General features: G+C 41.5%; 1 protein-coding gene across 1 annotated transcript in view; it reads right to left on the bottom strand.

The window, feature by feature from the left end:
* Window positions 1-23,289, bottom strand: part of hoga1 (4-hydroxy-2-oxoglutarate aldolase 1) — a 35,789-nt gene that overhangs the window by 3,664 nt on the left and 8,836 nt on the right. The window contains exons 6-7 of the mRNA XM_085356750.1: window positions 16,360-16,456; window positions 7,232-7,365 (exon numbers count right to left, since the gene is read on the bottom strand). Coding sequence (XP_085212876.1) covers window positions 7,232-7,365; window positions 16,360-16,456 — 231 coding nt within the window. The remainder of the gene's footprint in view (window positions 1-7,231; window positions 7,366-16,359; window positions 16,457-23,289) is intronic.

Below are 23,289 nucleotides of genomic sequence, written 5' to 3'. Positions count from 1 at the left end.
TGCCAGTGGAACTGGTTCTCTTGTATTTACTGATGATGTGACTGCTGACAAAAGCAGTACGACGAATTCTGAAGTGTTTCGGGCAATATTATCTGCTCATATTCAGCCAAATGCTTCAAAACTCATTGGACGCCGCTTCACAGTGCAGATGGACAACTACCCAAAGCATACTGCAAAAGCAACCAAAGAGTTTTTGAAGGGAAAGAAGTGGACTGTTTTGCAATGGCCAAGTCAATCACCTGATCTGAATCCGATTGAGCAAGCATTTCACTTGCTGAAGACAAAACTGAAGGGAAAATGCCCCAAGAATAAGAAGGAACTGGAGACAGTTGCAGTAGAGGTCTGGCAGAGTATCACCAGGGATGAAACCCAGCATCTGGTGATGTCTATGTGTTCCAGACTTCAGGCTGTGATTGACTGCAAAGGATTTGCAACCAAGTATTAAAAAATGAAAGTTTGATTTATGGTTCTTATTCTGTCCCATTACTTTTGGTCCCTTAAGAAATGGGAGGCACATATGCAAACTGTTGTAACTCCTACACCGTTCACCTGATTTGGATGTAAATACCCTCAAATAAAAGATGACAGTCTGCAGTTAAAGCACATCTCGTTCGTTTCATTTGGAATCCATTGTGGTGGTGTATGGAGCCAAAAATGTTAGAATTGTGTTGATGTCCCAATATGTATGGACCTGACTGCATATCCCATATGGATGATGTTGTGCTTTGCAAAGCTTTAAACTTAGACATTTTCCCTATTCGTGATTTATATTTGACGGCTGAAATCCACCTGTACCACATGCCACTTCATACTGTAGTGAAGATGATTTTATGATTTAGACTGTAGAGCAGTGACATTTACCACCACATTTACCTTAATGCACACTTACAGAGCCTGAGACATGCTCAACAGCACCTGCCTTCAATTCAGAACAAATCAGAGTGACATACAGTGCAAAACTGACATTTAACCTGATGCTACAAAGATATACAGTGGGGCAAAAAAGTATTTAGTCAGCCACCGATTGTGCAAGTTCCCCCACTTAAAATGATGACAGAGGTCAGTAACTTGCACCAGAGGTACACTTCAACTGTGAGAGACAGAATGTGAAAAAAAAATCCATGAATTCACATGGTAGGATTTGTAAAGAATTTATTCGTAAATTAGGGTGGAAAATAAGTATTTGGTCACCTCAAACAAGGAAAATCTCTGGCTCTCACAGACCTGTAACGTCTTCTGTAAGAAGCTTTTCTGTCCCCCACTCGTTACCTGTATGAATGGCACCTGTTTGAACTCATCATCTGTATAAAAGACCAGAGGTGGGACCAAGTCATTGTTTTGCAAGTCTCAAGTAAGTCTCAAGTCTTTATCCTCAAGTCTCAAGTCAAGTCTCAAGTAATGTCAGGCAAGTCAGAGTCGAGTCTCAAGTCACTGGTGTAAAAGTCCGAGTCAAGTCACAAGTCTGAAACTTTGAATTTCAAGTCCTTTCGAGTCTTTAAAAAAAAACAACGAAAAAATAATGTTGCAGTTATATGCTAAATGTAAATATTAGACCATGTAATTTTAAAATCTGTGTTTTTCTCAACACATGACAAAATAGTGAACTTGGAAAATATACACAAATTGTGAAATTGCACCTCTTTAAAATGCAGCTCAATTAAACCTAGCTCCAAGAATAATTTTCACCAACGGTTCTGAGATAAGCTGCATGTTATTCTTGGATGCGGTTGTAGGACCAGCTTTAAAATCGCATGACAAAAATATCATACACATTAAAAAAAACTGTATCACCAACGTAGCCTGGACAACATTTGCTAGTTAGATGAAGTCAGCTATCTCATCTTAGCATATTTATATGCATATTTATAATCATACGGTTCTTGGAGTGAGTGCATACACTCATGAAGTTTAGTAACTTCAGGTCACTGCAACAAGCCCAGGTACAGTTTACCGACGGATGGGTACAGGACCTTGAAATGCACCGTGTAGAACGAAAGACCATCGTACGTATCATAAGTTTACCAGTCTCACAAATCGTCGTCATAAATACACATTCCTTAACCGTTTATTAATAGGACCTTTGAGCTCAACGGTAATTAATTAGTAGTGGAAATAATTTCTGGTAGCATCACAGAAATGTAGCAGTGACAACAATATTGTATGCTGTAATCGTACTGGGCAATTAGTGATACAAAAAACCTGTTTTATCCTGTGAATAAAAGTATATGTTTTTGTCAATGTACCATAATAACAGAAGCGAAACGCAATATTGTGTCAGGACAATTCACTATTTATGCACAATAAATAAAGGAGCATAGCGCGACAATTTCTGTTCAGCGCCAGACTTGCTTGTAACCTATGTCACTAATTATGTTATGAAAATGACGTATTAACTACTAAAAAACACTGACCTTCGTGTAAATGCTTGGAGCAGACTAACCTGTGAGCTGGAGGGTTCTGGGACGTTATATTTGATCTTTGAATGGCTGCAATCCAGGCCATCCGTCGCATCTTTGTTACTTCGGAAACATGGCTCGAACAATTTCTCTTCAACGACGTAATCCGATAACAACCGATCTCTTTACCCGTCGGCTTCCCGTGGCTGTCATGCGACCGGCTATTGCAGTTAATAATACAACGGCTTCTTGACATTTTTGTGTTTCTTTTTATCGCTGTATAACTGATTTTAATTGAAAGCCTGCGTGCGCTAGTACCGCTTGCCACGAGTTCCCAGAATCCTTTGCGGTTCTACCCGTGAATGACGTCACATTTTCAATCTCTATATAATATGCATGTTAAATTTTATATTTGGGGTAAAATATCAAGTCTTTTCAAGTAAACCGGTTCAAGTCCAATTCAAGTCCCAAGTCATTGGTGTAAAAGTCCAAGTCAAGTCACAAGTCTTAGAACATTTTTTCAAGTCAAGTCTAAAGTCATAAAATTAATGACTCGAGTCTGACTCGAGTCCAAGTCATGTGACTCGAGTCCACACCTCTGTAAAAGACACCTGTCCACAGCCTCAAACAGTCAGACTCCAAACTCCGCCATGGCCAAGACCAAAGAGCTTTCGAAGGACACCAGGAAAAGTATTGTAGACCTGCACCAGACTGGGAAGAGAGCCTCATGCTATGGGGCTGTTTTTCTGCCAAGGGGACAGGACGACTGATCCGTGTTAAGGACAGAATGAATGGGGCCATGTATCGTGAGATTTTGAGCCAAAACCTCCTTCCATCAGTGAGAACTTTGAAGATGAGACGAGGCTGGGTCTTCCAACATGACAATGATCCAAAACACACCGCCCGGGCAACAAAGGAGTGGCTCCGTAAGAAGCATTTGAAAGTCCTGGAGAGGCCTAGCCAGTCTCCAGAGCTCAACCCCATAGAAAATCTGTGGCGGGAGTTGAAAGTCCATGTTGCTCGGCGACAGCTCCAAAACATCACTGCTCTCGAGAAGATCTGCATGGAGGAATGGGCCAAAATACCAGCTACTGTGTGTGCAAACCTGGTAAAGACCTATAGTAAACGTTTGACCTCTGTTATTGCCAACAAAGGTTATGTTACAAAGTATTGAGTTGTATTTTTGTTATTGACCAAATACTTATTTTCCACCCTGATTTACGAATAAATTCTTTACAAATCCTACCATGTGGATTCATGGATTTTTTTTTCACATTCTGTCTCTCACAGTTGAAGTGTACCTCTGGTGCAAATTACTGACCTCTGTCATCATTTTAGGTGGGGGAACTTGCACAATCGGTGGCTGACTAAATACTTTTTTGCCCCACTGTATATGTATATAAATATACATGGCGCAAAGCCAAGTTAAAGCTAAACGTACCTGCCTGGAGTCACAGCTAGCAGATTATTACAAAACACGATGGTTAATCATTCCTGTGTTTTGTGGCAATTACATCACTTATTCTTGCACAAAATCATTTGCTACTTTACTGACTGAGATACTTTCATGACTTATGTAAGCCAGCCAGTGTTTCTGTTCAGATATCATTTTTCTGGCAAGAAGAGTAGCAAGCTAAGGTTAGCCAGCTAGTTAAGTTAGCTGTACCATTTGTGTCCCTGGAAAAATCCTCAGCATTTTTTTACTCCATCATGTCCAGTTATAACAGCGATTACAAGAGGTACAAGCTGGCTTTCGCAGAAGCAGTTAATGCACTAAACAGATCTTTACCCTGCGAATGATCATCAAATAAAACCTTGAATTACAAGAGCACAAGGCTGTCTTTACCATTGCTCTTGCTGCTGCATCTGCACGGAAAATGCCACAACAGATTTCCACAAGATTGAAACTGGAATACCACAGGGTTGTGTTTCTCACCTTTTCTATTCCTCTTCACTACTGATTTTGTTATAAGGAGGTGAGTCAACTGTTGGATTGCTTTGTAGAGAAGCTAAACATGTTGTAGACCTCAACCAGATCAGAGGACTACAGACTGGGTAGTGCATATACAGATTCTCATTCATATCAACCAAAGGCAGGTAGAAGAGGTGAACAAGTTCTAGTACTCTGGAATCTATTCACTGCTGATAGTATGGTTGACTGGACTGTCATCGGCTAAGTGGACAAAGCCTTAAGTATACTATAATGACTGGAACTGATCTGTGCATCTGCCTCTCTAAACTCAGCTACAAAAATATGTCTTATCAATTCAGTAGCTGTGCCCACTGTCCTGTATGCATGAGAAACATGGAGAGCAATGGAAAACATTTCCCAAAACCTCAACAAACTGCAACAACACAGCCTGCAAAGGATTTTTAAGATCTCTTACTCGGACTGAGTTACCACACTGACACCATTACTTAGTGATTTCAATTAGAAGGACACATCCTTCACCTACAGTGGCTTGCAAAAGTATTCGCCCCCCTTGAATCTTCCCATATTTTGTCACATTACAGCCACAAACATGAATCAATTTTATTGGAATTCCACGTGAAAGACCAACACAAAGTGGTGTACACGTGAGAAGTGGAACAAAAATCCTACATGATTCCAAATATTTTTTTACAAATAAATAACTACAAAGTGGGGTGTGCATAATTATTCAGCCCCCTTTGGTCTGAGTGCAGTCAGTTGCCCATAGACATTGCCTGATGAGTGCTAATGACTAAATAGAGTGCACTTGTGTGTAATCTAATGTCAGTACAAATACAGCTACTCTGTGACGGCCTCAGAGGTTGTCTAAGAGAATATTGGGAGCAACAACACCATGAAGTCCAAAGAACAAACCAGACAGGTCAGGGATAAAGTTACTGAGAAATTTAAAGTAGGCTTAGGCTACACAAAGATTTCCCAAGCCTTGAACATCCCACGGAGCACTGTTCAAGCGATCATTCAGAAATGGAAGGAGTATGGCACAACTGTAAACCTACCAAGACAAGGCCGTCCACCTAAACTCACAGGCCGAACAAGGACAGCGCTGATCAGAAATGCAGCCAAGAGGCCCATGGTGACTCTGGACGAGCTGCAGAGATCTACAGCTCAGGTGGGGGAATCTGTCCATAGGACAACTATTAGTCGTGCACTGCACAACGTTGGCCTTTATGGAAGACTGGCAAGAAGAAAGCCATTGTTAACAGAAAACCATAAGAAGTGCTGTTTGCAGTTTGCCACAAGCCATGTGGGGGACACAGCAAACATGTGGAAAAAGGTGCTCTGGTCAGATGAGACCAACATGGAACTTTTTGGCCAAAATGCAAAACGCTATGTGTGGCGGAAAACTAACACTGCACATCACTCTGAACACACCATCCCCACTGTCAAATATGGTGGTGGCAGCATCATGCTCTGGGGGTGCTCCTCTTCAGCAAGGACAGGGAAGCTGGTCAGAGTTGATGGGAAGATGGATGGAGCCAAATACAGGACAATCTTGGAAGAAAACTTCTTGGAGTCTGCAAAAGACTTGAGACTGGAGCAGAGGTTCACCTTCCAGCAGGACAACGACCCTGAACATAAAGCCAGGGCAACAATGGAGTGGTTTAAAACAAAACATATCCATGTGTTAGAATGGCCCAAAGTCCAGATCTAAATCCAATGGAGAATCTGTGGCAAGACCTGAAAACTGCTGTTCACAAACACTCTCCATCTAATCTGACTGAGCTGGAGCTGTTTTGCAAAGAAGAATGGGCAAAGATTTTAGTCTCTAGATGTGCAAAGCTGGTAGAGACAAACCCTAAAAGACTGGCAGCTGTAATTGCAGCAAAAGGTGGTTCTACAAAGTATTGACTCAGGGGGCTGAATAATTACGCACACCCCACTTTGCAGTTATTTATTTGTAAAAAATGTTTGGAATCATGTATGATTTTCGTTCCACTTCTCACGTGTACACCACGTTGTGTTGGTCTTTCACGTGGAATTCCAATAACATTGATTCATGTTTGTAATGGTAAAATGGTAAATGGCCTGTATTTGTATAGCGCTTTACACATCCAGTCTTCCACCCATTCACACACACACATTCACACACTGGTGATGGCAAGCTACATTGTAGCCACACCTGCCCTGGGGCGCACTGACAGAGGCGAGGCTGCCGAACACTGGCGCCACCAGGCCCTCTGACCACCACCAGTAGGCAACGGGTGAAGTGTCTGTAATGTGACAAAATGTGGGAAAGTTCAAGGGGGCCGAATACTTTTCCAAGCCACTGCATCTCCTGAACAATTTGCAAAGACCACCATGACCTGGACTCCATAAATGGGTAGACATAAGAAAGGCCAACCAAAAGCTCATTTGAGGTGGATGTTCACTGACGATCTGAACATTGTTGGCATCAGCTGGCTTTGAATGACCGTATTTGTTGGCGATCATAAGCTGCCCTGTGTGCTAACAGGCGTAAGACGAACCAAAGGTAAGGCTAAGGTTAACTTTAAGCAGCTTATGCCGTCAGTGTCTGTTGTTTATAAAAAAAACCTAAAAAAAACAAAAGAATCATTTGTGTCTGAGAATGAGCGGGCTTTTTTCTGAGTGCACTGGACTTTGCATGAATAGTTCATAGAGGAAGTAACATTTGTTTTGAGTTTAACATCAGATTATCTATAAATACAGCAGAGAAAAAAAAATCAGGTTTGTCTTCTTGGCCCAGAGTGCAATCAGTAAGAGTATTTCAGGCAGAACAGTTTTACCTTTAAGAAATGTGACTAAACCTCCAGTCTGGCACCATTTGTGGGAGTTCATGTCTGTGGTGGATAAAAGCGTGCAATGAGCAGCAGATGGTACTCACAGCGGCATTGGGCTCGATAAGGCGCTGCTGCAGGACTCTGGCTTCCTCCCAACGCCCGGACACACACAGACGCTCCAACTCACATAGCTCCTGGCCCAGCACATTAGCCAGCGCACACACTCCACCGATAGCACCTAGAGACACAAATCAAAGACCGATGAGAGTTCAAGTTTCACTGGTAAAGGCATAATATATATATATATATATATATATATATATATATATATATATATATATTAGGGGTGCAACGATATTCGTATCGATATTGAACCGTTCGATACAGTGCTTTCGGTTCGGTACGCATATGTATCGAACAATACAATTTTTTTCAATTTTTTTTTTGTTTTTTTTGTGTCCCGTTTGGATCTATAGCCATCAGAATTGTTGTCTTGAGGCCAAGAAAGATGCCAAGAGGATTTATTTTAAGTGGATCATCATATTGGTCCATTTGATTGACCTTTATTATAATTATGAATTTATTTTATTTTCAGTTGCAAACGGGACAGACATGACTGTGGGATAGGACAGGGGGAAAGAATGAAAGAAAGAGGGGGAGAGAAAGAAAGAAAACCAAAGGGGAGAAAAAAAAAAGAACAATACAAAATTTGTAATTTATTTTATCAACTTTCCTTCTGACGATGCTGTCTGTGTTGAGCGCTCAGTGAATCTGCATTTGACTACTCCGCCTAGGCTCGAGAGTGCAGCCTAGGCGGAGTAGTCGAACGCAGATTCACTGAGCACTCAACACAGACAGCATGGTCAGAAGGAAGAGCGCAGGGCAAGCTAGCGAGACAGAAGTGGACCTCCCCACCCTCATTCAGATCTGGCGTTTGGAATTATTTTGGTTTTCATGTGACGTATGACCCTGAAGGTAAGCGAGTCATGGACTAAAGTAAAACAGTATGTTGGATGTGCCATGCAATGCTCAATTACATGGGTGGGAGCTAGTGTGTTAGCGCAGTTAGCTCGTTAACGTGTTGGCCGTCTAGCCCCTCTGTATAGGGTAGCTCTTTAACGGAGATTTGCCGTGTTGTGGCGTTAAGGTTATTTCAACGAGATTAACCTGAAAGCACTAGTGGGAACACAACGAATATGACTGCACATTTACACCGACATCATCCTAGTGCAAAGACAAAAACAACAAGCATGCATGCTACAAACTTTAGCCGAGTCATTTAGACAGCTGTTAGCACAGGATTCTCCTTATGGAGACCTGATATGTTTAATATGCTGCTGAGAATATAGCCCAGAAGAAGCGGATAGTATAGCTTTTATTTTGGAAAGAGACATTTCTCTGTAATAAACTCTCTTTTCCAAAGATGAGTGATTCCTCAATCAGATACAGGGCTCGCAATATCGCTAGCCCGATGTCCCGGGGCTATCTCTGCCCTGCCTGTCGGGCTATTGTAGGAAGGAAAAATATATGTCAATGCTTTTGCATTCTTTCAGAAATGTAGCTGGGTAATTATGTCATTGGGTGAGCCACTGTCAATATGTGACATATTGAAATCGTGTTTGAATTTGCGCTTGTTTTTTTGCTTTCACTTTGCAATCGCGCGAACTGTGTATAGAGAGCGACAGCACTGATCTGTGAGTGATGATAATTTGCGCACCAATTCCTCTGACATCGTCTTATTAATCGTTAGCTTACTATGCAAACATGACAAGTGAAATCTCCCGCAGCTTAAACATGTGAGAGGTTGATCGCGCAGAGAATCGCTGAGCTTATGTGAGTGAGCGTGTAAAAGCATTTCAGTTCTGCTGAGCCAAATAAGACAGGTCAGGGTGAAGAAGTGACAGCCAAAGAAAAGCTTACCACAAAACGGAGAAGTTATGACAAATCAGACTATAAGGCAAAAAGAAAGTGCAGCTTTATGGTTTCATGGACAAAAGAATTTCTGTGGCTGCGATATGACGAGCTAAATAACCAGGGCTGCACATAAGTGGTCCGCAGGTGCGCATTCGCTGTCAAAATAAAAAACATGCACAAGGGTGAGGGTTAAATTTAAAAACTGTACTTTTGAGTTAAAATATATATTTATAATTTTAATAAATGACAAATTAAAAATGCATGAACATTTTTTTTGTATCGAAAAAATATCGAACCGTGACACCAAAGTATCGAACCGAACCGAACCGTGAATTTTGTGTATCGTTGCACCCCTAATATATATATATATATATATATATATATATATATATATATATATATATATATATATATATATATATATATAGTTTGTAAAATCCTCATCTATAAAGAGGGAAGAAACCAGAATAGTTTTTGCCAGATATAACTTCCTGTTTGCAATTATGACAAAAATCAAAGAAAAGCAGATCTGCCAACTTCCACAAGTTTTATCATATCAGACCTTTTTTTTTTTTGCAGTAGTTACAGAGTAAAGTCTGAAGTGTGACAGGATTATTAGAAGGGAGAAAAAATAATCTCCAACACGAAATTGATATTTTTTAGATATTTCTCTCTTTTTCTCTTTGACTACTTGATACTTTCACTGCAACCATTTTTCATTAATAGTCTAGAAGCAACCTTCTTTTTGGGGGGCGCTAGTTCAGACCTCAGAAAACACTAAGGCCATAATGATGTCTTTAGCTGCAAGCATAATCCTTAAAGGTTGTCAACAATAGGCACTTCAGATTTCTGCAAACTAACCTGATGTAGGAGTGAGATGGTATGCTGACAGCTTGTTGTTAAACTATGTTTAAGGCAGAGGTTTGACACGTTTTGTGTGTGGAGTCACTCGGTGCAGCGTTTAGTCCGCATATAAAGCAATTTGCTCGTCTCCGTGTTGCTGACGGTTGAAGATTGATGGCTAGTGGACAGTCTGGGCTCTGACTGTGAAGGTAAAGCTCTAATAAATATTTAGCACCCAATCAGTTGTGAGCCAGTGTTCTCCATCACCACATCGCCGCGTGTCTCTTTCTGTTTCCCCTTCAGAGGGTTTTAAATATTAAATATAGCATCTGTGGGTAGAATTTAGTGTTCAAAGAAATGGAAATGAACAAACCCAACATTCAGTATATCAACTTTAATATATCACTGTCCTGATTGTATAGCTGTCCTGATTTTCCATTCCAATTGTATGTCAGTACAAGGCAATGATCACTTTAGAGATGGTTGTCTGACTTTTCTGTTTTCATTAGTTGTTTTTTTTTTTTCCACATAGATAACCCAGGCAACAACTGTGTGTCTAGTGTTGCTGTTGGCTGCTGACAGACAGACAAGCAGGCCTGCGAGGGGAAGCTTCTCCACCGAAGGACTGAAGGCTAAACTGATGCAGACTAAGTCACAGTGAAAACGATCCACAATGAAATGTGCGTTTCACACTAATTAAAATTTACTATAATAAAGTCACCATTTCAATTAATGGTGACTTTATTAATGTTCAATTAAAAATTGTAAGTAGTGTTTTTCTTATTCATGCAGATTATCCTTTAATGATTTTTGACCTGTAAATCTAAACTCTTCCACCTTAGTGCTCTCCATTCTTTAGCGCGGCGCTCTATCAAGCTAGAGAGGGTTCAGCAATCAAGGCTAGATGGTGGGAAAAGTGTTTGCTGAAGCTAAAAAAGAAGGTTAAATCTTCACAATTGGAGCTGGATCCTTTTTTTTATTACTTGTGCTAAGGTAATATTTTTAATGAGGATTCAAACTCAGTTGAACAATGTAATGGTTTCACTTTATGTCTCTATAGCTAAAAGTCAGCAGAATTAGAAACTATGGCCAGCAGAGCATATAATATGTTTGCATGCAACCCATGCATGGAGGATTTAGATGTGAGCAGTCCTGTCTCTTTAAAGTTTAAAACGGACCGACATGCTTCTTTGTTAGGGTTACTGACAGAATTCATTTGGACAAAAAAAATAAATTGTGCGGAGACTTTCTCATATAACTCGTTCTGTGTTGCCTTCATCACTTTCACGCACACGTTTACTCACAAGACAAATTCTGTATATATGACAACATGTCAAGGACCAAAGATCAGAGAACCGTCGGAGAGAGGGAGTGTGTGTGTCTGTGTATTAGTGTGTTTGACGGGGCTGGTGGTGGGAGAACATGACTCATTAGGTTCTTGAGCATCTTGAGCATCATACTGATGTCCATTCCCAGGTGTGTCATCTAATCCGAGTTTACAGTACACTGTACGTGGCCAGCATATGAAAAAGGTAGAAGGTACTTTACTTGATATTGCTGCTGCTTTACAATTTAGTGAAGCTTATGTGCCTCTCCACTGGGTGAGAAAACACCAAATTGATTTATTTTAAATAGTTGTGTCAAAAAACTGATGGGGCAGAGAGTAACTAGTAACGTTGTTGTTGTTTGTAGGTGTTTTGCACACAGCTAAGATATAAATAAGAAGATACCACAGGGCTGGTGTCTTGAATGTTGGATGCAGATAACCCTTCTGTGCTTCCAGGCTCTTTGATCCTGAAGAAATATGGATTTAGGCTCAACAACTTGTGAAAAATATAGACATGATTGCATGGTTCCTTGAGTTTCCTGTGTTTGCTTGCTGTGCTGTCCAGGGTTATTTTTCAGAAACTGGCTTTGAGCAACCTTACACGGAGGGAAAGGTGAGAGTCATGAAAGTCAGATATAAAGTTTAACGTGAAAGCTGAAGCATAAAATAAAAACTCATCTCAATGTGGCTTTACATAGAAACACTGTGTCCCCTACTGGACAGTGTAACAATAGGACATTTTCAATTTCAATTATTTCAGTTTTTAAATATCTGAAATCTTTTCTGCCTTCTGCCTCTGATGATCCAATCAGATTCCAGCTGATTTGTTCCTACTCTTGCTAACAATGGCACAGTTACTCGAGTCCTGATTGGTTGGTTCATGTGAAACGCAGCTTACGAGTCAAATACACAAGCCTGTGCCTTTTACTGTTTTCTAGGGGCAATTTGTCATTTTGTGTTATTAGTGAAACAACTGTAATTTTCACAGCTCTAAAGCATACTGTGGGCTATTAAGCAGAAGGTAGCAAATGCCTCTGGGGCACATTGTCGAATGTTTGTGAAAGTAGATTTGGAACACTTAGAATCTGGACACACAATAAAATGGTGGGCATTTTACTGTGTACGTACTACACACAAAGCAGCTGTTACATCCATCATTTGGTGAGATCGGTTAGAAAAGCAACACTGACAAGCAACATTTCTCACAGTTGTTTTGTGTTTCTGTATGAATTCAGTGTTTTAGTTCATTGCTACCATCTGCTTTAAGCCAAAGTGTTACAATACAATATTATTGATTATATTAACTATCTGTAATTTGCAGCTGGGTTAACTGTTACATATACAGTGGCTTGCAAAAGTATTCAGCCCCCTTGAACTTTCCCACATTTTGTCACATTACAGCCACAAACATTAATCAATTTTATTGGAATTCCACGTTAAAGACCAATAATGTGCAATAATAACAGTGTGCAATACACATACACTTCTTCTTTTTTTATTACTAAGTTAATATACTGTGTTGTGTTGTTTGTGTTGCGTTGTGATGTGTCATATCGTGTCGTGTTGTGTTATATGTAGTGCCGACGTAGGACAGTTTTTCAATCTCATTGTACTATTGTACTATGTATGACTGTGCAATGACAATAAAGAGTTATCTTATCTTATCTTAATACAAAGTGGTGTACACGTGAGAAGTGGAACAAAAATCCTACATGATTCCAAATATTTTTTTACAAATAAATAACTGCAAAGTGGGGTGTGCATAATTATTCAGCCCCCTTTGGTCTGAGTGCAGTCAGTTGCCCATAGACATTGCCTGATGAGTGCTAATGACTAAATAGAGTGCACTTGTGTGTAATCTAATGTCAGTACAAATACAGCTGCTCTGTGACAGCCTCAAAGGTTGTCTAAGAGAATATTAGGAGCAACAACACCATGAAGGGATAAAGTTATTGAGACATTTAAAGTAGGCTTAGGCTACACAAAGATTTCCCAAGCCTTGAACATCCCACGGAGCACTGTTCAAGCGATCATTCAGAAATGGAAGGAGTATGGCACAACTGTAAACCTACCAAGACAAGGCCGTCCACCTAAACTCACAGGCCGAACAAGGAGAGTGCAGATCAGAAATGCAGCCAAGAGGCCCATGGTGACTCTGGACGAGCTGCAGAGATCTACAGCTCAGGTGGGGGAATCTGTCCATAGGACAACTATTAGTCGTGCACTGCACAACGTTGGCCTTTATGGAAGAATGGCAAGAAGAAAGCCATTGTTAACAGAAAACCATAAGAAGTCCCGTTTGCAGTTTGCCACAAGCCATGTGGGGGACACAGCAAACATGTGGAAGAAGGTGCTCTGGTCAGATGAGACCAACATGGAACTTTTTGGCCAAAATGCAAAACGCTATGTGTGGCGGAAAACTAACACTGCACATCACTCTGAACACACCATCCCCACTGTCAAATATGGTGTATTCTGTATATCTGTATATTTTATATATTTTATTATTATTATTATTATTATTATTATTATTATTATATATATTTTTTATTTATTTATTTATTTTTTTACTATTTAATTTGTAAAAATGTGTATACACACACACACACACACACACACACACACACGTAGGAAAATATTTAGTATACACATCCAGAAATGCATACACTATTATATATTGTACATATATTTATTAGTTTCAGGTTGGCCATTCTTGTATTTTGCTCGTTTGTGTTGTTGTGTTTGCACATCTCTGTTGCTTGTGGGGCTCGCACACAAGAATTTCACTCGCATGTGCTGTGCCAGTGTGCCTGCACATGTGATGTGACAATAAAAAAAAAAAAGTGATTTGAAAGTGATTTGAAAAAGTGGTGGTGGCAGCATCGTGCTCTGGGGGTGCTTCTCTCCAGCAGGACAACGACCCTGAACATAAAGCCAGGGCAACAATGGAGTGGTTTAAAACAAAACATATCCATGTGTTAGAATCGCCCAGTCAAAGTCCAGATCTAAATCCAATCGAGAATCTGTGGCAAGATCTGAAAACTGCTGTTCACAAACGCTGTCCATCTAATCTGACTGAGCTGGAGCTGTTTTGCAAAGAAGAATGGGCAAAGATTTTAGTCTCTAGATGTGCAAAGCTGGTAGAGACAGACCCTAAAAGACTGGCAGCTGTAATTGCAGCAAAAGGTGGTTCTACAAAGTATTGACTCAGGGGGCTGAATAATTACGCACACCCCACTTTGCAGTTATTTATTTGTAAAAAATGTTTGGAATCATGTTTGATGTTCGTTCCACTTCTCACATGTGCACCACTTTGTGTTGGTCTTTCACGTGGAATTCCAATAAAATTGATTCATGTTTGTGGCTGTAATGTGACAAAATGTGGGAAAATTCAAGGGGGGCGAATACTTTTGCAAGCCACGTATAATGAATCATGCAGCCTTTCTCCCCTGCCTGTCAGATGTGTTGCATCCAGATGCTCTAAGAGACCTAGCTTCGCCTCTCATTCCTCTCCCTTTCCTTTGTGCGATAGCCTCCTTTTCTCTGTGGGCTTGAATGGTTGTGTATTTGTGTTTGCCCGTCCTCTTTCCAGGTCTGTGGTAGTAAGGAGCTTGTGTGCCTCAGACCTGCTTATCAGGAAGTTGCTCCACATATGGCATCTCATCTTATTTTTGTGATTTTCCGTAATCATTATTGACCACTTATTTATGGTCCTTTACAACAGTTTTAAACGTCTTCCTGTGTTGTAATCGACACAAACTATTCAAATTCTATGTGGCTGTGCAGCTGTATGCTGAGGGAGGGCAGAAAAGTGCAGCTGTACTAGCTGGAAAGTAGAATAAATCAATTAGAAATCAATAACAAGTGTTAAATAAGGACAAATAACAAGGACATCCCATTTTAAGCCATTACTGTGTGATTTAGGAATTTATTGTATGAGCATGTTTAGGACGTATGGCGTCAGCACTGTAATTCCAGGACAATCAGGGAGACAGGGCGAGCTCCCTTTGATCTGTCTTGAATTTGAGCAGCATATTTCTAAAAAGCAGGAATGAGTGGAAGGACCTCTGAGGATCCACACATCAGTCATTAATCTGATGATGCAGTAGACTTCATGCTCTTATCTGTAGCGGGTGAGTGTACACCTCAAAGACACTTGTACAGCATGCTGCTGATAGCCCTCTCTCCCGCTCACTCTGCAAGGCATCCAGTACTTACCTGCCTCTCTGCACAATATGTTAGACAAGTCCCTGGAGTAATGCACGGTCAAAGGGAAGATGGATGCGAGAGACAAAAGGAAACAGAGCTACTGCTAAATACTGAAGTACTAGCTAAAATATGCACAAGTGATTTTGTATTGTTGCAGCTTCTGTGTATTTTCAGTGTCTGTTTGTGTTGGCTCATTCTTATTAAAAAGGATAGGTTAACTGTTTTGTATTTGTCTCCTGTTGTATTAGCGTGTGGTCTAATTGCTGCACAATTTCCCTTGTGGGATTAATAAAGTTCTATCTATCGGTGTTTTTGAGGTTACGCCTCTACAAACCTAGAAAACTCTGACTGAGACAGGTTTATATGTCTCTCACAAATATAAATGACTTTCTTCCCTGAAAAACACAATGGGCAAATTTCATCCACAGAAGAGTCACGATGTCGTAGAGAAGATAATTCTGGTTTAAAAAAAAACATGAAATGTGTTAAAAACACAGAAAACGATGAGAAATGTTCTTTTTCGCACATCTCTTCAATCATTTTTAATTCATTTTCTAAAAATCTTTCCTACCACTTTCTTAACACATGCTACCATCCTATGTAACACAATATTATTTCATATGCTGTAACAAAATCTCAGAAATGGATACTTTTACCGACATACCAATAATCTGATATAGCAACAGTCCTAAAAAGAAAAAAACACATATAGAGTAAGTCTAAGTGGCCTGAGATGTAGTCAAATCCTGCCAGAAAGCAGAGATGATCTTTTATCAGAAACAAATATTCATAAATGATTATTATTATTAGTGTTTTTACACTTGTTCTTGTGGAAAAAGGAACCTAAAATCCACTTTTTTCCTATATTTTCACTTTAACAAGTAAATGGTGCCAGTGCATCTCTGTGAGGAACAGCAGTCCTTGTATTAGATTTCTTACCCACACAATAGGCTGCCATTAAAAACCCAGCCGAGCCCGCTAAAACCTGGAAATCCTGCGCCTTGGTTTTATGGACAATCAGGCCGATCCGTGTGATCTGCAGAACAAGTTAAAAAATAAATAAACAGAAGGGGAAGAGGAAGTAAAAATCAGAATGGTTTCATTGTTATCACTCCTCTTTTTGCAGCAGGACTAATATCGGTTATAGTTTCTTAATCCCAGGGGAGGCTGTCACAAGAGACGACAAACCCAACATCTCACAGGGGTAAACAAATCGCTTGAATTGAGAGAAGCACAGTCTCTACACATGGTCGAGGTTTTTAGAGGAGGGGATCGCTGAAGATCCAAAACAGAAGGGGGAGGAGAAGGAGAGAGAGGGAAACAGACAAGTCCCAAGTGAGAATTAAAAAAGAGGAATGAACTTCAAAAGATGGGAAGCAGAAGGAGGCGGAGGATGGGAGAAGCTCATGAATAACTGATGAGCTCCCCATTTTGTTTCGCCTCTTTTAATTCTCTTTTGTCAATCCAGATATGAAGTGCAGAATCCAAATAACCTGAAGTGTTCAAAGGGAGCATTAGACAACTCTGTGGTTGCTCTGTGCATGAAGCTGAACGCTCCACAGGGAAAACCCACACCCTCCATCCGTGTTACCAAGGAGCTTCTATTTTTAACCAGAGACTGCCAATCAGTTTCTCCATATTATTAATTTCAAACAAGAGGACTGCAGTTGATCAGTCAGTCAGGCAGGCTGCAGGAGCCCCTGCTGGCCTCCTGAAGGCTCGGGCACTCTGGCTATTTAGAGGCAGGTCCTCAATGGAAAAGCAAAATTGCTGCAAGGCTGCAGTCTGCCCTAAAACACAGTCATTTTCTTTTCTTTTCTTTTAACCCTTCTTATTATTGTCATTAGCCTATGATCTAACACGAGGGCATGGGGAGATTTAACCCTCTGCAGTATGAGCTGTACAGGTGGCTGATCTGCTGGAGCTTTTGTTAAAGGTTCAGGTCTTACCTTATTAATGTCAGAAATCTCTATGCCTGTCACTTTGTTTGTTTTCCCCTAGCTTAACAACTGCTCATTGTTTATTCAGCTCATTTTGCTGGGGAACTTATTAAATGTGGTGCAGAGCTCAATGTTGTTTGGGTTCATATCCATGAATCTGATTGAAAATAACAGAAAAAAGTCTCTTTAATATAGTCAAAATAGTCATGCTTTTTCTATATTTTATTTGATAGAAATATCAACATGTAGAGATTTTCAGACGTTCTTCTGAGGAAAAAGAAAAAAAAACTGTGTTCACAAGCTATTAGTCATGCCGACAGCATAGATGGCTTCTTTTAGCTGTTCAAAAGGGCAAATACTTTCACTTGCAAAATGTTTGAGAGTTTTCATGCACACACTGCTTTCTTCAATGTTTCAATCTGCTTTGAATCTGGGCTTCGAATCAGCCATTCCATAACCCTCAATTTACTTGCTTTGAGCCATTCCTTGGTGGTGTTTCTATTGTGCTCAGGATCGTTATGTGGTTGAAAGAGTGACTTCTGGTTCGACTTCAACTTTCACACAGATAACTTCACATTTTAGTAAGCGTCTTTGACAGAATGCATAATATATGCTTAAATCAGTGGCTACAAGCTGGCATGAGTTTCTTCTCATCCTCATAAAATCTGTTCCTGTCGATTAAACAGTTCTATCTTTAACAGTCCATTCAAAGCATATTGCTTGAAAAAGCCTCAGACTAGCAGAGCTTTGCTCTGATGTTCTTTTTGGATAGCAAAGACTTTTTCTGGTATGCTTCACACGCAGGTCAAACTTGTGCAGTCTCTTTCTGATTGCAGATATATGAACTTTGACATCTCTTCCAGTCGTTGCCTGCAGACGCCTTAACACAATTTGAAGGTTTCTGGAGATTTTTTTTTTTTTTTGCATCAAACACTCTACTCTTGGGCTGACTTTGCCGCTAATTTCATCTGAAAATTATGTCAATTGTAGATAATTTTATGCTTTATTTCAGATCATTCAGAAATCTTTTAAACCTGGGTCAGACTAAAAAATATCCATAGCCTTTTATTCTGAAGGCCTTCGAGCTCTCATAAGATCTGAACATGATGACAGAACAGCTTTCAATAACAAAGTCAAGATCATACATGTCAGATCTTTGAATGAAGCAGCTCACCCCATACCCTGTGCCGATTAACACTTGGCTCTTAATCTCGTACCTGTGATTCTCACTGAATGGATTTACAGGTGTTATAAAAGCGCCCTTTTTCTGTTTTTTTATCAACATGGAAATGACTATGAAATATGAGGTCATATATTGTATATCAGCTTTATATGAAGACATTTTTTTTTAAACACAATCAAATATATCAATCCAAGATGGCGCCGCGTATGGATGCCCTGGTGCTTCAGTGCGTTACTTTTGTCTTGTTTTTGTGCATTTCTTCTGTGTCTGGGTACTCCTCTGGATATTCTTACACCAGAGAAGAGCTCCTTAACTGCAGGACTACAACGCCTGTGGATTTATTTCCAATATTTGTCGCATCTGCGGCAGATTTACTGCTGACCCTGATCAGGAAAGTGAGACGTCGAAAGAGAGGTAAGCGAGCCGGCGTACTCGTGCGTTTGAGGAAACGCGGACTGAGAACGGCCCTTCCTGGGATCTTCCTTTCTAATGTACGCTCACTCTGGAATAAGATAGACGAACTGGCCCTGATGAGAAGCATGAACAGAGACTTTGCCTCCTCCTGTGTCTTATGTTTTACGGAGTCGTGGCTCAGCGAGGACATCCCGGACTGCGCGCTCAAGCTGGAGGGCTTTCATCTGCTGCGCGCGGACCGGCAGGCCGCTCTCTCCGGTAAAACCAAAGGTGGAGGTGTCTGCTTCTACATCAATAGTGGCTGGTGCACAGATGTAACAGTGATTGCTCAGCACTGCTCTCCCTCTCTGGAATATCTTTTTATTCACTGCAAACCGTTTTATTCTCCGCGGGAGTTTGCTTCATTCATCCTGGCCGCTGTTTACATCCCGCCAGACGCGGATGCGCGAGCAGCTCAGTGCGCACTCGCAGAGCAGATTCTCCACACGGAGCGGACATACCCGGACTCTCTCATCATTGCTCTTGGGGACTTTAACAAAGCCAATCTGAGCCATGAGCTTCCGAAATACAAGCAGTATATTAAATGCCCGACCAGAGAGGAGAGGACATTGGACCACTGCTACAGCACGATCAGCGGGGCCTATCGCGCGGTGCCGCGCGCTTCACTCGGACTTTCTGATCACGTCATGATCCACCTAATCCCCGCGTACAGACAGAGGATGAAGCTCTCCAAACCTGTCGTGAGGACCAAAAAACTGTGGAGCAACGAGGCTGTGGAGGAGCTTCGCACGTGTTTGGAGACCACAGACTGGGACACATTGAAGGCTGCTTCTAACAGCTTGGACGAGTTTACGGACACTGTCACCTCCTATATCCACTTCTGTGAGGACAGCATTGTGCCATCACGCACCAGGGTGAGTTATAACAATGACAAACCCTGGTTTACCCCTAAACTCAAAAAGCTGTGGCTGGAAAAGAGTAAGGCGTTCAGAAGCGGAGACAGGGACTGCTACAGAGAGGCCAAGTACAAGTTCACTAAGGAAGTGGACATTGCCAAACATCAGCACTCTGAGAAGATGCAGCAGCAGATCTCAGAGAATGACTCGGCCTCTGTGTGGAAAGGTTTTAGGAATATTACAAACTACAAGCCTAAAACCCCCCACTCCACTGACGACTTGCTCTTGGCCAACACCCTCAACGACTTCTACTGTCGTTTTGACGAGCCATCAGGCAGCCTTCACACCTCCAACGACCCCAACAATAGAGGCACTTTGGACACTCATTCCCCCACCTCTCCCCCCTCCATAGAGCCATCACCACCTTCAAACTGTTCACCTACAACACCCCCCTCCTCACCCCACACAAAAGAGGATTTCACACCACCTCCTCCGACCACAACTCTTCATATTCATGAAGCAGATGTGAGGAAGCAGTTTAAGAATCTGAATGCTCGGAAAGCTCCCGGCCCAGACGGTGTGTCTCCTGCCACCCTCAGACACTGTGCAAACGAGCTGGCCCCAGTGTTTTCTGGCATCTTCAACTCCTCACTGCAGGCATGTCATGTGCCTGCCTGCTTCAAGTCCTCTACCATAATCCCTGTCCCCAAGAAACCTAGGATCACTGGACTAAATGACTACAGACCCGTGGCTCTGACATCTGTGGTCATGAAGTCATTTGAGCGCCTAGTTCTCTCCCATCTCAAGACCCTCACGGCCCCCCTCCTGGACCCCCTGCAGTTTGCATATAGAGCCAACAGGTCTGTAGACGACGCCATCAACATGGCCCTACACTTCATCCTGCAGCATCTGGACTCCCCAGGAACCTACGCCAGGATCCTGTTTGTGGACTTCAGCTCTGCCTTCAACACCATCCTTCCAGACCATCTCCGAGGCAAGCTTTCCCAGATGAATGTGCCTGATCCCATCTGCCGGTGGATCACTGACTTCCTGACGGACAGGAAGCAGCACGTGAGGCTGGGGAAGAATGTCTCGGACTCCCGGACCATCAGCACCGGCTCCCCTCAGGGCTGTGTTCTTTCTCCTCTGCTCTTCTCCCTGTACACCAACTGCTGCACCTCCACCCACCAGTCTGTCAAGCTAATCAAGTTCGCAGATGACACCACCGTCATTGGGCTCATCTCTGACGGGGATGAGTCTGCCTACAGGAGGGAGGTTGAACGTCTGGTGTCCTGGTGCAGCCACAACAACCTGGTGCTGAATGCCCAGAAGACAGTGGAGATTATTGTGGACTTCAGGAAGCACACAGCCCCACTCCCCCCCATCATCCTGACTGACACCCCCATCACCTCTGTGGACTCATTCCGCTTCCTGGGTACCACCATCACCCAGGACCTGAAGTGGGAGCCCACCATCACCTCCGTCATCAAGAAAGCCCAGCAGAGGATGTACTTCCTGAGGCAGCTGAAGAAATTCAACCTGCCAACACGGACGATGATGCAATTCTACACTGCAATCATCGAGTCCATCCTCACCTCCTCCATCACCGTGTGGTACGCTGGAGCCACTATCAGGGACAAACAGAGACTGCAGCGTGTTGTGCGCTCTGCTGAGAAGGTGATTGGCTGCAGACTCCCATCTCTGCAGGACCTGTACACCTCCAGGACACTGCGGCGTGCAGCCCGGATCTCAGCTGACCCTTCTCACCCTGGACACAGTCTGTTTGACCTGCTCCCCTCAGGCAGGAGGCTCCGGTCCATTCGCACCAGAACCTCTCGCCACAAGAACAGTTTCTTCCCCTCTGCTGTTGGACACATGAACAATAACCACATGACTGTCCCCGCCACTCACACATGACCCTACGCTGTGTCACTGCATCATTTCATGTCTGGCACTGATCACCACCTGCACTCATGTATATATCCTTCTACGTAGCACTCTTAATTCTCATTCTCATGTATATATCTCATGTATATCTCATACACATATCTTTCTTTCTACATAGCACCGCAGCAAATTCCTAATGTTGTAAACCTCAACATCTGGCAATAAACCCATTCTGATTCTGATTCTGATTCTGATATGTTCTTGGTCAGTTATGTAAAAAAATCAAATAAACTAATGTACTAGGATGTACTTATGTACTTTATGTATAAAAATGTTTTCAATTTATTTTGATATATATATATTGCAAACATTGGACTACTTTACAGCTCATTTTATAGCATTTTTTGATTTAACCTTTTATTATGAAATTAATTATGTTTCTTCTTTATAATGGGTGTAAAAAAACTATGTATAGATATAGCCTATATATATGTGTAGTTTTAATGTCAGAGACCCTGATTGATATCTTTGATTACCTGGCATGGCAGATGCAAAAAGCCGCTTTATCAGAGGAAAGAGAAAAAGAAAGAAAAGAGAGTAATAGGAGTTAGGACAGATCAAGGGTTAATCTGGTACAAGTACATACTCCAGGGGTGTCAAACTCAAATACACAGTGGGCCAAAATCCAAAACTGGAACAAAGTCGCGGGCTAACGTTAATATTTATTGAAATATATTTATTTCTCTAGATATCAGAATGAATCTTTTCTTATGGACTTAAACATGTTTTGCTGAAAAACTGAATATGGAACAAGCAAAGCTTAATACTAAAAATATATATATATTAGCTGTATAATACCAGTAGGCCAGCTCTAATAGTAATTTGGTATGGCTTCGCGGACCAAATGTAATTAGGCTGCGGGCCAGAGTTTGACACCTATGAAATACTCAGTGAAGAGATCTTTAGGCTTAAAGGGGCTTCATAACAGAAAGCTAGCTTTATGTTTACTCCATCAGTAAGACTTATCTGCTTGTTAACCAACTTAGCATCATCATACAGCCACAGCATACCACAGGAATACATCTCTGAGGTTCTTTCAATTTTGCATTGGCTTATAAAATAGAAATTCAATTCAATTCTATCTTCTTTTTTTTTTTATACAGCACCAAATCACAACAACAGTCACCTCAAGGCACTTTATATCGTAAGGTAGACCCTACAATAATACATACAGGGAGAAACCCAACAATCAAATGACCCCCTATGAGCAAGCACTTTGGCGACAGTGGGAAGGAAAAACTCCCTTTTAACAGGAAGAAACCTCAGGCAGAACCAGGCTCAGGGAGGGGCGGGGCCATCTGCTGGGACCAGTTGGGGTGAGAGAAAATACTGCTAGCATTAGCCATGTTGCTAACTATTGATAGGTACTTGTCAAAGCCTGAAAATAATTTGTGGTCTAACAAACTAAAGAAGAAACAGCCACAATCAAATACTGATGTCTAAATTTTGTTTCCAAAAGAAAAAGAAGAGTATAAAAGTTAAGCACACC

This window comes from Diplotaxodon limnothrissa, linkage group LG6 (assembly GCF_057381915.1).
Source record: "Diplotaxodon limnothrissa isolate DT_005_m linkage group LG6, D_limnothrissa_male_GT1.1, whole genome shotgun sequence".
NCBI classification, from domain to species: Eukaryota; Metazoa; Chordata; class Actinopteri; order Cichliformes; family Cichlidae; genus Diplotaxodon; species Diplotaxodon limnothrissa.
This window is presented reverse-complemented; position numbering and strand designations above follow the sequence as displayed.